General features: G+C 39.2%; 2 protein-coding genes across 19 annotated transcripts in view; one reads left to right on the top strand and one right to left on the bottom strand.

The window, feature by feature from the left end:
* Positions 1–15,876, top strand: part of GCNT1 (glucosaminyl (N-acetyl) transferase 1) — a 203,491-nt gene that overhangs the window by 161,053 nt on the left and 26,562 nt on the right. The window contains exons 11-12 of one of the 14 annotated variants that reach the window (XR_002731841.1): positions 1,528–1,634; positions 1,856–1,997. The exons of the other annotated variants lie outside the window; for them this stretch is intronic. The gene's annotated coding sequence lies outside the window, so the exon portion shown is untranslated. Of the gene's footprint in view, positions 1–1,527; positions 1,635–1,855; positions 1,998–15,876 lie in introns of those variants that run through there. 14 annotated transcript variants of the gene reach the window in all.
* The window catches only part of PRUNE2 (prune homolog 2 with BCH domain), a 302,755-nt gene continuing 287,415 nt past the window's right edge, over positions 537–15,876 (bottom strand). For 3 of the 5 annotated variants that reach the window (XR_002731829.1, XM_023213316.1, XM_023213315.1), the window contains one exon: positions 537–3,770. Coding sequence is in view for 4 of the 5 variants with exons in the window: in XM_023213316.1 (XP_023069084.1) it covers positions 3,740–3,770 (31 nt within the window). In the remaining variant the exon portion in view is untranslated. Of the gene's footprint in view, positions 3,771–8,487; positions 8,536–13,609; positions 13,649–15,876 lie in introns of all 5 variants that reach the window. The other 2 variants (XM_023213314.2, XM_023213317.1) reach the window with 2 other exon arrangements.

Consider the following 15,876-nt stretch of genomic DNA (forward strand, 5'->3'; position numbering starts at 1 on the left):
GTTTTTAGATCATGAGAAGATGCAATGTCTCACTTTTTGTAGAGCAATTTCTCCTTTGACTAGTCCAACAACTTTCTCAGAGGTACACATGTGTTTATTAAGTTAAAAAAATAGCACAGTGGTGATTCTCAACTCTGGTTTTGCCTAAAGGTTGTGAAAATGGGGGGAAAACCCCAACTAAAAATAAAATGATATTTAATACCTTTTAATTTAAAAATAAATATATGCCATAAAAAGGCAAGGAGCAGAGAGAGGAAAAGACAAAAATCAAGTAACCATGAAAACATGGAGATGTTTCCAAAGTAAGAAATCGCTTATCCAAAGAGTAAACACCACAGTTTGAAAGCTTGGCGTATTGAACTCTGGGATAGGAAAGGCAAAAATGAAGAGAGAATAAAGTTTGGGTGTCCAGAAAAGCCAAAATGTACACAGGTCTCCAGTACCAAGTACCAAGCTAGACTGATGTCCAGATAAAATTGCTGCAAAGTGAAACCAGAGAAAGATTCTTGCTGATTCAAAGAAAGAAAACCATAACATGCAGAATCAATTTTTATTTCTGAATTATACAGCAAGGCTATATAGATATATTATGTCATTACAGATTTTTATATTAATCTACATTAGGGAGAATTTATTTACCAAAACAAAGTCTAATAGATACTTTATTCTGAGCAATCCAACACATGATAGAAAAACCTTTAGATATATAAAAGATTAATTTGTGCACATCTAAATGTTTCTAAGGGAACAAACTACTGAGGCATTGTGATAAGATGAGAGTTGCAAACATAGTACCATAACTGAATATTTAAAATTATATCTTAACAAAGGCTAGGAGTAGTGACTTCCTCACACATCTCACAGAATGTCTTAGAGAGTAACCCCATAGAACATTGTACGGTTTCAACAGAAACTTCAGGATTTTCTTCCACACTGAGCTAGTGCCCTCAAACAAATTTTCTCACTCCTTGACAGTATCTTTTGTGCAGATTTCTGTTCTCTTAATCAAGGAGCTTTGAGAAACAATGCTTTTGCCCCAATGACCCCTTGGTTCCCTTAACTACAGATCTATAGGGGAAATGCAAAGCAGTTCCCAGAAGTCAGAACCAAAGCAAGAATGCTCAGAATGCAAGAGCTAGAGAGCTAGATCACGTGAATGTTTACCTCTGTCTACCTATCTGCTTAGGGATTATTTTTCTAGAATTCATGTAGGATTCTATTTACTTGGGGTGAATTTACATGGTAGCTTTTCACTAGCACATGCAATTAAATTGTCTTTTTAAGATAATAAAATAGCAGATACCTAAATATCAGAGTGGTTATGCAGACCACAGAACAGCTGAAACAAAATCATTGATTGGGATAAATGCCCACAATTTTCATATAGGAAGATGAGGCTTCAAACAGCATACCACCTGAGTAGTTTTCCATAGATGAGCTGGACAAGTTAAAAATATATATATGTATAAAAATGATGAGATTGTTCGCTGTGTCTGTTTGGCTATAACAAGAGGCCTCTATGAACAGCTCTACGCCCTCAGGTTTGCACCACTACACTGAACACTGGATTCTTCATTACTTCCTGTGACAGGGTGACCATGGAATTCATTTTACAAAATGGGATGCTACTGAGTGTAAGTAGCAAATAGGTGAACAAACAGGAATATTGGGTAACTGTGTTTATGTCAACACTATGTTCTGGGAGAGGCGTAATTTGGGCTTTCAAAAGTGGAGAGGGGCTATGGGAGAGGGTGGGCTGTAGGGTTTTTCTGTCCAACAAGCCAGGTGTTCTGAGGGAGGAGATCCAACAGAATATACAATTCAACAAGATACTCGCTTTTGTATCTTGATCAAGAGGAGAAAAGAGAAAACGATGGAGGCTTATGGAGGAAAGAAGGCCAGCCTGTGTGTGTGAGGGCACATGCAGAAGGACAGGAGGAGACAGACATGAAGCAATGAGGTCAGAGAAACTCAGTCACCTGTGCAATGACATCTACTTCAAAGCAGTTACAGGCTCCTTCTGCCAAGAGTTCCAAGTATCCTGGACAGCTCTCTCCAGTGAATTTTCTACCGTGAGACTAGGGGGGAACCCTTCTCTCCCCTTCATTTTCATTTCTGCCAGCTTCTTTGTAATAGGAGACACTGGAGACTAAGAATGGTTCCCAGAGTGAGGTGCGGACTTCAGCCAACACCTGTAAATACTAAAGAGGTGCTTCTAAGAAGGCTTCATTTTTGACAATTGCAACCTAAGCAGTGATTTTGTGGCTAGGGCTCCTCATCTTTTTCAGCAGGCTATTTCTTCTATTTTACTGTCTGTGGATGTCAAAACATTTATTTTTGACAAAAATAAATTAGTTTGCAGCCTCATTTGTCCGTTCTGTTACAGAAACTATCTAGATACAAATTGGGGTGGACTAGGAAAGGATGCGTTTGCTAGAGCAGGGGTCAGCAAACCTTTTCTGTAAACATACTCAATGTTTTAGGCATTGTGGGACATATGGTCTGTTGAACTGCTCAGCTCTGCAGTTGTGTGAAAGTAGCTGTAGACAGCACAAAAACAAGTTTGTGTGGCTGTGTTTCAGCAACACTTTATTTATGGGTACTAACATTTGAATACTTTTCATGTGTCATGAAATATTCAAAAAATTTTTTTCCAACCCAAAATATAAAAGCCATTCTTAGCTTGCAGCGGTGAGCTAGAGTTAGCTGTGGTTTGCCACCCCGCCCCGCTAGAGGCCTAGAGACTTGAAATCTTGTTGGCATTTTACAGGGCATATGAAGACTATAAAGGAAATATTTTGTACATGAAAGTACATATTCAAACTTAATTTTAAGCCTGTGATCAGATTACAGTGTTTTAAAGCAGATCACTTTTTATAATGCATGCGAGAGAAGAGTTCATGGATAACTGAATGCTACCAAATGATTTTTGAGTAGGCCACCTTGCACTTGAGCTCTTGGCACTTATGAGGTAACATCTTGAGCTGAGTTTATGGCCTGAAGCTCAGAGAGCTACCAAACTTGCAACACTCATTTTTAAATTTCGCAATGTGGAGGTCACCAACATTCATCACAAAAATGATCTGTTAAAAGACCGATTTACATAAAATGTAACGACCAATCTGACAACTAAAATAAAGTGGATGTGGATTAGAAAGCCTGGCTTCCCTTTGAGAAGTTAAAGGAGATTCTGGCAAACAAGAACAAAGTGGGCACTTAGCTGATGATGGTTTTATACCTTGTGTGGTTTATGGCTGTCCTAATCAGGCTTAGGATTTTAAAGGTGGAGTCGCACAGGGGTAACTTTCCTGGGAAGAGTTGAGCCCTGTGTCCTTTAAACCTAATGCAATCACCAAAGGGTAATCCAGCTAATCTATGGAAACAAATCCACTAATATTTAACAGTGGATTAAAGGTATCTTACTGGTAAACACCTGTCTAAGGGACGAAATATCACTGCACCGTGTCAACGAAATACTGAAATGGAAGGTCGTACTTTCTTGCTAAGGCTCAACTAAAATCTTTGAGGCACATAATTGGCAAAATAGGAAAGTACACACAATTTCATAAAATACGTTAAGAGTAAACAAACTTTCTTCCTATTTTTCCCCTTAGAAATTTAGAATGGCACCAGGTAGTGCAAAGTGGAAAAAGGTAACATCAGCCCTGTCTCTTTCAGGTAGGTATGTTTCAACAGAACCATGAACCAGAAAAGCATCCTCTTCTTCCAGCGTGGCCAACTAGGGCTTTTCTTTCAGCTTCAAGTCAATACTGTGAAGAAAAGAAAAAGAGAGAGAAACATGGAACCCAAATGAGAAACATTTAGTAATGATTTGGGTAGCACTGCATTTGCTTTTTTCCTCACAGGACATACTGAAAATATTTTAAATCATGCAAGTTTCTTATAATGGAAAAATCTGGTAAAACCCAATCCTCCTCTTGTCAGGCTCTTCTCCAACATGTGAAATCTGTTTAGTTTTACAAAATTGTTTCTGGAAGCATTTTACACCTTTTCAAAATGATCCAGGAAGGTAAAAAAAAAACTCATGTAAAGGCTCATTCCCAAAGTCAATTAAGATAAGGAGCATTAGTGCATTCTGGAAATCATGCCATTTTATTTATTTTTAATAAATGACCTTTCCTTGTGAAGCAAACAAATGTTCTGCCTCAAGTAAGTAATGTCTGACAAGCACTAAACAGTAAGAAATGGTAAACAATAAAACAACACCAAACATTTTCTAGGAGCCAAAGGATTTGACTGAAAGAGGTTAGCCTACCTTACTGAGATGGATGTTTATAACTAAAGAAAAGCTTGTTTTTCAGAAGGTCAAATGGGTTCCCAAATATCTGAGGAGTAAGCCTAAAACTTACTTGAATCACTTGTTTTTCTTCTGCCTCTTAGTGAACATAGCACAACTTCCTACCGCATCCACGCAAGAGGAAGAAAACCAAAAGCCAGTAAATAGAGGAAGAATTTCAGTTGTGATAAAAGAGAAACTATTAGTTTGAAATGGGTGATTTGGCACGTATCTGTGGATTTTGCTTATCTCTGCCCCTGAGCCATAAGCTTGCATGTTGCAAAGGTTACTGTGCTTTACTTGTGGAATTTGCAGCAGCTGAGCAGTGTTCATTCTAGAAGTTTTGCAGATAAAGCCACTGGTAACTCACACTGCCTGCCCATCCAGTTTACAGTAGTAAAGTATCTTTCCTTTGAAATATAGTCAGCAATTCCATCACTTATTAGCAGTGGCGACTTGGCCAAGTCACCTACCTTCTCTAAGTTCCCATTTCTGTATCTGTAAAATGAAATAGTCATACCTCTCTCACAGCTTGCTAAAGACTAAGTCTAAGACATTTTCAGCTGTACATAGTGAACATATCATAATGTCTGTTATTACTAGCAGCAATAGTACCTCAGTGTTTTTTGTTGTTGTTGTTGTTGTTTTGTGTTTTGTGTTTTTTGTTTTTTTTTTGAGATGGAGTCTTGCTCGTCACCAGGCTGGAGTTCAGTGGTATGATCTTGGCTTACTGCGACCTCCGCCTCCTGGGTTCAAGCAATTCTCCTGCCTCAGCCTCCTGAGTAGCTGGGACTACAGGTGGACGCCACCAAACCCAGCTAACTTTTTGTATTTTTAGTGACACGGGGTTTCACCATGTTGGCCAGGATGATCTCGATCTCTTGACCTCATGATTCGCCCGCCTCGGCCTCCCAAAGTGCTAGGATTACAGGCGTGAGCCAATGCGCCCGGCCCTCGGTGTGTTTTTGAAATGAGAAAATAGCTCTTTGCTTTATTCGCCTACTTGCAACAATCTTGTTTCCTTTAGGAAGCCAAATCATCATGAATACTTCTAGTTTTTAGGCCCTCTGACTTGTTTTCTTAACTGCAGAGTTTACTTTAGAGGTATCCTCTTTTTATCCACTGTGACCCTGAGATCTTTTTCTTACATGCCTTTACTAAACAGGTCATTAAAAAAAAAGTCTTGTTTTTGCTTTTAAAATGTCCTTCCTGTTCCCGGAAATCTGTAGTAAGTTTGATTTGGTGATTGGAAATTTGATTCTTTCTCTCACGGTGTTGGTTGACTTTCTCCCATAGACCAAGAGAATATTTACTCAACCAAAATTTGAGGCACATTGTCTAAAAACTGCGAGAGTGAGTCAGAATATTTGAAACAGTCTTGGAAGCTTAAAAGAACATGGTCACCTTGTTTCACCATCAGGCCCCTGAGCTAACACACCAGGATGCCCGTCTCGATTATTTCTCGTACTTGACTTTTTTGTAAATCTTCTAGGATTTAATTCATCCCTTCAGCTTTTGTTAACCCAAAAGCTAAAAGACTGGAACCTGTTTACCCAGTTTATGAAATGAAATAGTCAAAAGCGAGCGATTTTCTTGTAAGTAAATACAGGAAACCACCTGGAAGGTTAATATTTGAGAGAACAGCAATGTTGTGGAGTCAACAAAGCTGTTAACAATGATGCTAATTTAAGCTTCCTCAAATAGAGCCACCCTTGATCATGGTACTTTAAACAAATATATAAAAATATAAAAAGGCATGTTGCAAGTTTGGGAACATGAAGGAATTCATAAAATCCAAACCTAAAAGGGAAGGAGACAAGCACCCAGGGCTATTTAAAAATAAATAAATAAATAAAAAGTATCGTTTTTGGGAAAAAAATACTTTTAATCAGAGTTGAATATTCTTAATCTTTGGGCAAATGGGCTTAGTTTTCTATGGGCAACTTTTTTCCTGAGACAGAGCAACCTTCTGATAATTTTACAATAGGCCATTTTTGTGTCTAACACATATTAAATGAGGTCCCTTACAAACTGTCTGACAATATTGTTTACTGATGAATAAAAACATTTGCATTTTATGTAAGAAGAAGAAAATCGGCATAACCTTCTCTTCTGTCTCTGAGGAAAACGAGAGACCACTATGGTAACAGCACACACTCCATCTTATTCTTGGACTGATTGAGCCCACTGGAAGAACCCTTGCCCATTTTGCAGTGTATTCGTTCAACACTAGCTCTGGAAGGTGTAAAATGCTTCCCCACAGAATGCTCCTCTGTCCTTGATGGCCTACAATGTAAAGGAGCCAGAAGAAGTAAATGAAGCCCTCATTCCAATACCAAAGAAAGCCAGAAATCCAGGACTGGAAGTCAGAAAAAAAAACAAAATTCTTGGCTACTCTTGACCCTTATCCCAATCTCATCATCTACACTGTGATCATGTGCCTCTTAAGGGCTCAGGAAAGAGAGGGCTGAAGAAAGGGAAGCCTTGAGAAGAATATGTTCTTCTAAAAAGTGGGAAGTAACAATAACAATTTGTAGTATCCCTCCCTCCTCCATGCCCAGCCCTGGAATGAACCCAGACAGGAAGCAATGCTTGCCCTCTTCCCAACCAAAACAGCCCTGCATAGGAATAAGGAGCAAGACAGACAAGGCAAGCAAAGAAGTGGGTAAGCCCTAAGATGTAGCAGCAACGGGCCAGCCATTGGCTGGGCTTCCACATGTGCCCTCTACGCTGCTTGTTAACTGTGGGCTCTGTTAACTGCTCAAGGGGGTGCTGTTTTGCTGAGGGAAGAAATAGTTGCAAAAAGAATTATCGTGGGCTGGGGAATTGAGGTTTTACTGCTTTGCAGAATTTCATGTGCCAATTTCCTTGAAGCAGTTGTTGTCTTCATCTAAAAGAGGTGGGACAACAGTGACCTTTGGAAAAATAGCTGTGTGATTTCAAAAGTCTCTCTATAGTCTTTGTTCTTTTTTAAAATTTTTATTTAGAAAAAATAAATGTTCCTTGCAGAGCAGGGCTAACTCATAGGCATGCATCCAGAATTGGCCCAGTCTTTGTTCTTTGTGCACTTTTCAGTTGGGACTGTCTCTGGAGTTTTTGTGCCTAAACTTCCTTTAGGCACAACAGGTCAACATGGCAAATGTGGAGCTATTTCACTCTAATTTTCCAACTTCCTTTTGGACTTCAACGGGAAGGAGGTCCAAAGACAGCAAAAAGTGGCAATAGAGACGAGACACATTTAAAATTGATTTTTCCCTCTGCTTCCTGATTCCTAGGAACAAGGACAAGGTTAAATTCTCCACAACTCAAACCAAATTAGAAACTCCCTTTTGGATGACCAAGTTCTCTCTGAAAGTTTGTTGGTGACCACAGTTTATTCCCTGAAACTGACTTGGCCACTAATTCACTCTGTTCTCTTAGGTGAGTAGTTTTGTCTTTCATTAAATCGGAGATGGTACGCCCATCTAGCATTAAGATCCCCTCTTCCTGATTTAAAAACCATTGGTCCTGGAGCTATACTGCCAACGTCCAAATTCCAGCTCTGGGCCATTTTTACAGCTGTAAAACAGTGGACTGGTCAGATCATCTCTCTATGGCGCTCTTTCCTCATCTGTGAAATGTACCTCATAAACTTATTCTGAGGATTAAAATCAGACACTGCGTGTGAAGCTTTTTACAGTCTGGAACGTGGTAAGAACTCACTACACGTCCAATTTCTACTTCTCACAGGATGGTAATCCTCCAAATAGATCATTCCTACAGTCTCATCCAGGCTCAAATTCCTCCTGGACGTTGCAAAACAAGCACATTTTCTCTCCATCCACCAAAGCATTAAATGGAAGTTCCAACTTCCACTAATTAAAATAGAGATGATGTCATTCAGAAAGCAGAATTGCATTCCTCTTGCCCAAATGTTCTTACATCTGGTCCTAATCATTTTCTTCTCATTTTTGGATTGGAAAAATAGAATGCCATGTCCATAGGTTGTCCTTTAGAAATTTAAGGGGTGATTGTGAATGAAATGGTGTGAAGCTGGCAAATTTGCTTCAAGTTTCTGATTTCAGGAATGGAGCACAGGAAAGCTGAACATCTAAATAGGGTTTACCCAGTCCTCAGTGTGTTTTCTTTCAGAGCCCAGCCATACAACACTACGAGTAACCACATAGCTGCTATTGATGGTGAATTCTTACTCCTTCTCCATAGAAGACATTTCTGGATCATTGTAAAGGCAGCTAGTTCTGAGTGCAAGGAAAAGATAGGAAGCAGTCAGTATTTCCCCCACTGTCACCACTGTGAAAGCACAACAGATTTGAGGCATTTGAAACTGTTTAATGTGGTCCCATTACTAATACTGAACCGATCCATACCTGAACAGATGAGGAGATTAAGCTGCAACCCTTACCATCAGTTTTGAAATGCAAGTGATTGCCCATGATATAAAAACACAAAGCAGAGATTTAAAAACTCCAAATACCTCCAGTGGTCTCTTCTGTCCTCATTTCTCCCTGCCTTTTCAATTCGTCTTATTCAGGGGACATATTACAAAATTGTATTGGTAACCCAAATAATAAAACACTTTACACACGGAGGAAAATCCCTCTCAAGCAGCCTCATTTTATTCACCCATGAACACAGTTCATTTTCAGTTTTCACGAGAATGAGGATTTCCCAATACACTGAAAGAAAAAATGTCACCGTCAGCTCTGCTCGTTGTTGTTACAGAAATAACAGGACACTTACCACTCCATACAGCTGAGCTGTGTCCAGGTGACACAAATGAATCCTACTATTTACCTCAACTGAGTATGCCCAGAAAACAAATATAATCTTATAAAATAATAAAAGTGTTTTTATGGAATTTATGTTTTTTGGTGTAATATTAGCTGTTTTTGATATTTCATACTGTTGTGACTTCTCTGTTAGCAAATTTCAAATTTGCTTTCTATTAATTCTTGATGAATACTTGTTACACCTTAACTTTTGTACCCCTCCCATATATATATATATATATTTTTTTGAGACAGAGTCTTGCTCTGTCACCTAGGCTGAAGTGCAGTGGCGCTATCTCAGCTCACTGTAACCTCTGCCTCCCAGGTTCAAGCGATTCTCCTGCCTCAGCCACCCAAGTAGCTAGGACTACGGCTGCATGCCTCCATGCCCGGCTAATTTTCATATTTTTGGTAGGGGTAGGGTTTTGCCATGTTGCCCCAGGCTGGTCTCAAACTCCTGGACTCAAGCGATCCTCCTGCCTTGGCCTCCCAAAGTGCTGGGATTACAGGCGTGAGCCACTGTGCCCGGCTTCCCATAAATATTTTATTATTGACAAACAAACACTATTTAAAGAGCTTCTGTGATCCTTTTTAAGTGCAGCTGTCCTCTTTGTAATATAATTTCACAAGCTAATTTATCTGTTTGCACATAAGAGGATCCATGATGAAGGTCAGGTGTTTTGTTGAAAACGACAGGAGGCTATCTCCCCGGGTGAGAGAGCAACCTTCCTTCCTTACTCCCTACCCTTCTTGCTGGTGGTCTGATATTTTTATAGGGAATATTTGGCAATTCCAGTGAGCAAGGACAGTCAAGTAAGTGTTGACAGTGTGCTTAAAAAAAAAAAAAAAAAAAAAAAAGCAAAGCTGAAATGGAATCAAGAAAGGGCAATCTTCCAAACTCAGCTTTTCTGCTTTTTAATTTCAAGTAATCCTCCCAAGGAAAACAGCAATTTGCAAACCCTTTAATACTGTCACTCCAAAGGCAACACAAGGATGCGTCCCAATTTTCGAAACAAGAATGGTTCTTTGTATACTATTTATCCTTCAGAAGTATAATACTTTCTTTCCTGTACAGAGCTAAGGTTTTAAAGAAAAGATAAGGCAGGTTGAGCAAATCACTTTCTGAAATCAATTAGAGTTGGGGTGCAGTTTGAGTGGTGTGTGTGTGGGGGGGGGGGGAGCGGGAGAATGTTGGGAAACACTAGTGGGCATAAAGCGAAACAGTGGACAGATAGGTTTTGTTGCCTGACCAAGTGTACGTTTGCCTTTGGTTAGACCCAGCCAGAAGCTTTCTGAACAAGTCATGTGGAAAGTCAGGCACATCTGTCAACAGGAAGAACCTGGGTATATCTGGCATCTAGCACTAGATCTGCAGTCATCACGTTTATCATAGAGTCTCTCCTAGAATTCAGGGGCTACTTCAGAGGCTAAAAGGTAGTTGAAAAAGTGTTGCTGGTAGCCGAGATGGTGGGATTGTGAAGGCATTTCAATTACCTGCGGGGTCAACAGAGTAGAATTCTTTCTCTGTGCACATTTTCAAATGTGCAAATATATTTCAATTTCTCATACATGTGATGTTACCATCAAAAAGGTAGGATCAAAAGATCCTAGAGGGAAGATTCTTCAGGCAGATGGCTTACCTACTGAATCCAAAGCAAGAGCATACACTTCTAAAACAGATCTGATTATTTTTATTTGGCCCTTAACTTTTAAGCAGTGGTTCTCAACGCTGGGTCCTGAGACCAGCAGCAGCAGCAGCATCACTGGGAACTTGTTAGAAATGCAGACTTTTTTTCTTGAGACAGGGTCTCACTCTGTTGCCCAGGCTGGAGTGTACTGGTAAGATCAATTAGCTCACTGCAACCTTGAATTCCAGGGCTCAACGGATCCTCCCACCTCAGCCTCCCATGTAGCTGGGACTGCAGGCACATACCACTATACCTGGCTAATTAAAAAAATTTTTTTTGTAGAGATGGAGTCCTGCTATGTTGCCCAGGCTGGTCTCTAACTCCTGGCCTCAAGCAATCCTCCCCTCTCAGCCTCCCAAAGTCCTGGGGTTACAGGGACGAGCAACCTCACCTGGCCAGAAGTGCAGCTTTTTAGGCTCCACTCTAGGGCTGGTGAATCAGAAACTTTGGGGGTGAGACACGGGATTTTCTGTTTTACCATGTGCTCCAGGTCATTGTAATGCACAATAAAGTTTGAGAACCACTGCTCAACAGCAATGAACTGACTCTTATGCAAATTCATTAATTTATGCAGCATAAATTTACTGAGCATCTACTATGTACTAGGCATGAGCATAGTGCTTCCTTTAGGAGGGAGATCAAAATGTCTCAGGACCATCTGAGCTATTGAAACACGTCGGGAGAGGGTTGGTAGGGGTAAGGAAGAGAACAAAATAGTGGATGTGAGAGAAAAAAGAGAAAGCTACAAAACTATCCAAAAACAATAATCATTTGACTGTGGCAGCTAAGCAGAAATAGTATAAATATAGAGGGAAAAAAAATCGATTAAAAGAAGCAAGATTTCATGGTAATAATGAAAGAAACATGACAATATGACTTTATGATAGGTTTGTCTGAAAAATTATTGATGGTCTCTCCCCCTATCTTTTGTCTTGAAAATAGCACTTTAATTTCATAAATATGTTATCATCCTGAAAAAATAAATCTGAAAGAAAAACTCACAGAGAGTTCTCACTCTAGGAAATCTCATGACACAAAGCGGTTTGAGTGCAGATAAATGCTAAAGGAATGTTATACCAACACTCAGTTCCTTGATTACTAATATTTGCCTCACTTAACAACTTCTTACTTGTAACAGTTGGGGTCAAGACTAAGAAGTTTTTTTAGAATAAAAAAATTACACAGTTTTGAGTTTCTTTAGTCTAACTGGGTGTCAGTTATCTTGAAAGAAAATGAGAAGATCAGAATATTATAAGAGTAAACTCCACTAATGCTAAACTTTCTAAAGGAAAAACCTATCCTTTAATTTTTTAACACAAAAGATTGGCACACTACAAGCAAATAATCGTATAGGTTACTTACAATAAAAATGTACCACAGGAGAAAAATGTCTAAATTGATTGTTTTAATGAGGAATTGGCATTTACAACTATGAAGAAAATGTTTATTAGTTAGATATTATTTATTCAGAATTTATAACTGTTGGGACATTGTCCAGGCCTTCTGCTTTTGCAATGTCTATTAAAATGGGAGCTGGTTATAAAAATGAACAGTGTAAGCAACATTTAAAATGGGGAAGAAAATGTGCTTAATACAGCAGACTTTTCAAATAGTATTTGGTTATATCTAACATGTATTATTAGAAAATGTCTTTGTAACTTGGAAACGAGAAAAGAGAATAACTGGAATTTTTTTTTTTTTTTTTTTTTTGAGATGGAGTCTCACTCTGTCCCCAGGCTGGAGTGCAGTGGCATGATCTCGGCTCACTGCAACCTCCACCTCCTGGGTTCAAGCGATTCTCCTGCCTCAGCCTCCTGAGTAGCTTGGACTACAGATGCCCACCACCTTGCCCAGCTAATTTTTGTATTTTTAGTAGAGACAGGGTTTCACCGTGTTGGCCAGGATGGTCTCGATCTCCTTACCTCGTGATCCGCCCATCTCGGCCTCCCAAAGTGCTGGGATTACAGGGGGCGGGCTGACTTTCTATTGGTTGGGCTATTTTACAACTCAATAGGGGCAGAGGTTAACTTGTAGTTTTTGACCAGCAGAGATGCAAATAATTTCTGTCCAGTGGAAAAGATAACCTCAATATTACAGTTTATTGCCCTGTTGTTTATTAACCAGTTTTGTATCTAACCCAACAATCTTATCCAAATACTCTTCTGTAAGTTATCTATAGATATCTAGCTGCTCAAATGTTCTTTGAACTGGCTTTAACACCTTAGTAGTTCCTACATTAAATAATCAGTTGAATAAACTCATTGGCATGTGTTCATTTTATATTTGCATGAGAGTTATAATTTTGCCTTTTTGAGAATCATACTTTGACAATAGTGGGCAATGACTTTTGTTTTTCTATTCATCAAAATAGCTCAGAGGTTGTTAGTTAAGCAATATTTCCAAAGTCATTAAGTGAGGTGGTGGTGTTTTAACTCATAGAAGGCCATGAAATTGATTCTGCAAAAATCTTTCAAATTTCAATGTGCTATTATTCCTCCCCATTGGTATGAATTAGTGAGGTTCTGTTGCCTGAAAACCTAATGATCATCTCGATGTCACACTATACGTCGCAGTGCCTGTGATATGGTCTTTTGTTGTGGTGCCTAGAATTACGTGTACGTTAAAAAACAACAACTATAGTGACAAATGCATTCCTCAATATAACCAAGATCACGGGGAAAAATAGACTGTAGTAAGAATAATAGAGATTACATCTATCATCGGAGAAAGAGAATTTCTAAAGTGCATTATTATCAGGAAGCAGGAATAAAACACCAGGCATGCAGATTTTCCCAATTCAGTTCTGAAATGCAAGCCAACATCATGCCAGCCACTAAATGGAAACCGAGTCTTACTTAGCTGCTTCTGAAGCTTCCCTCAGTTCTTCGTCCAGTCTGCAGGAGCAAAAATTATTGGTGTGGAAAAGAAACAAAAAAGAAGCAAGCAGAGCATGAGACAGTCACTCAGCAAAGCAGAGCCAAACAAAAGTGGTGCATATGTGCTTTTCAAAACCGTCTTCTGGAGTCCTGAGACGTACTCCTTCCATTAAATATACTGTCATTTCCTCCCATTCAGTGTTTATGTACATTTACTTTGCAAATTCCTTCATAAACAGTAGGTATAAGTTGCAAAGGGATCAGAAACATGCTGGCTGAATAAAGCTGAAAACATCCACGTCAGTCTGGTGGGTACAGTTCAAATTAGCTTGCAGCCTGGGCCAAGTCAGGGATGTATCTGGTTTAGTAGGTTTCAGTTGCAAATCAGGTTGACCTCAACAGCTTTACACACAGGACAAAGACTGGAAATGGCATACAAAAGACTGATACAGTGACCTCTCGCTCTGGTAGCTTGTTGAGGTCACCCACAAGTAAGACACTGGTGTACACACACAGGATCCAGCGTGAATAGGAGATCAGGAGATTTTACCTCACACTTCTCTTATAAGATCTCTCTTCATCGTACCTTACGAAAATAAAAACGAGTGCCATAAGGAAAATGAGCAAACAGATGGAAAAAACGACAAGTAAATGATTTAAACGACAGTCAAATCATGAGAGAAAACGCCTATCCAGATACAGTCATGCACTATGTAATGTCACTTGGGTCAGCGATGGACCACATATATGGTAGTGGTTCCATAAATTAGAATACCATAATTTGACAGTATCTTATCTATGTTTAGATACACGAATACTTACCACTGTGTTACAGCTGCCTGCAGTATTCAGTACAGTAACACGCTGTACAGGTGTGGAGCCTAGGAGCAACAGGTTATAGCAGATAGCCTAGGTGGTGTAGGGGGCTCTGCCATCTAGGTGTGTATAAGTTCACTCTATGATATCTGCACAATGACGAAAGCATCTAAAGACGCACATCTCAGAACACGTCTCTGTCATTAGGTGATGTCTGATGGTAATAATAAAATGGGCATTTGGGAGACGTCTTATTTTCATTAGATAACAATCAATGTTTATAATTTGTAAACATATGCAGTCAATCCTCATTATTTGCAGATTCTATATTTGTAAATTTGCCTATTCACTAACATGTATTTATAACCACAAAATCAATACAAGGTACTTTTTGGGTCACTTGTGGACATGTGCAGAGTGGTGAAAAATTTGAGTTGCCCAATGTTCATGTTGCCACCTGGCGATGTATGAGCCTCTGTCTTCTTGTTTCATACTGTAAACAACTGTCCTTTTCACAACCTATTTAGTGCTTTTTTTTTTTTTCTCACTTTTGTATTTTTCTTTGGTGATTTTGCTGCTCAAATTGGCTTCCAAGCATAGTGCTGAAATACTGTCTAGTATTCCCAAGTGCAGGAAGGCTGTGATGTGCCTTATGAAGAAAGTATGTGTGTTAGATAAGCTTCGTTTATGCACAAGTTACAATACTGGTGGCCATGAGTTCAATGTTCATAAATCAACAATGTATACTAAGTAAGGTTCATTTAAACAGAAACACACATAAACCAAGGTTATATATTGATTGATTGATGAAAACATGTGACCAGAGGCTTGCAGGAACCAAACACCCTGTATTTTCCCTTGGAACACTATTTCAGTATTCCCTAATTAAGTGTTTGCAGTGACTTTATAGAACATAACTGCCACAAATAATGAGAATCAACTGTGACCAATGATTATAAATTTGGTTCTAGGTTGAGCAAGTTTTTCTTTCATTTAAGCCCTTTGATGACAGGCTCCATCTCAGCTGAGGACTGGTCTTGGGAGTGGCTGAGATTAGATCCTTTGAATGTTATTCAGTGATAAAAACGAGCCATGGCTTGTATCCATTTGAAATTTGCATAACATGAAATTGGGGCGATGAAGGTCAGTAACAGAAATGGCAGAAAGGACATCCCAAGGAGATAATTACAGAAAACAGAACACACGGACATGTGGGCAGCACGTGAATGGTAGTAAATTTCTTCCTCCAGAAAAAAATTTTTCCAAATAGAACCCTTCATGAAGTAACTTTTCCCAAATGGAGCCCTTGAAAACTGATGTGTGCAGATGAATAAAAAATGTCCTGGCTATACTTAACTTCTCACTTGAACTTTGCCATATGATAGACAGTCTCTAAAAGCAACATGCATAACAATAAATAAGATTCTGGA

Source organism: Piliocolobus tephrosceles, chromosome 14, assembly GCF_002776525.5.
Source record: "Piliocolobus tephrosceles isolate RC106 chromosome 14, ASM277652v3, whole genome shotgun sequence".
Taxonomy (NCBI): domain Eukaryota; kingdom Metazoa; phylum Chordata; class Mammalia; order Primates; family Cercopithecidae; genus Piliocolobus; species Piliocolobus tephrosceles.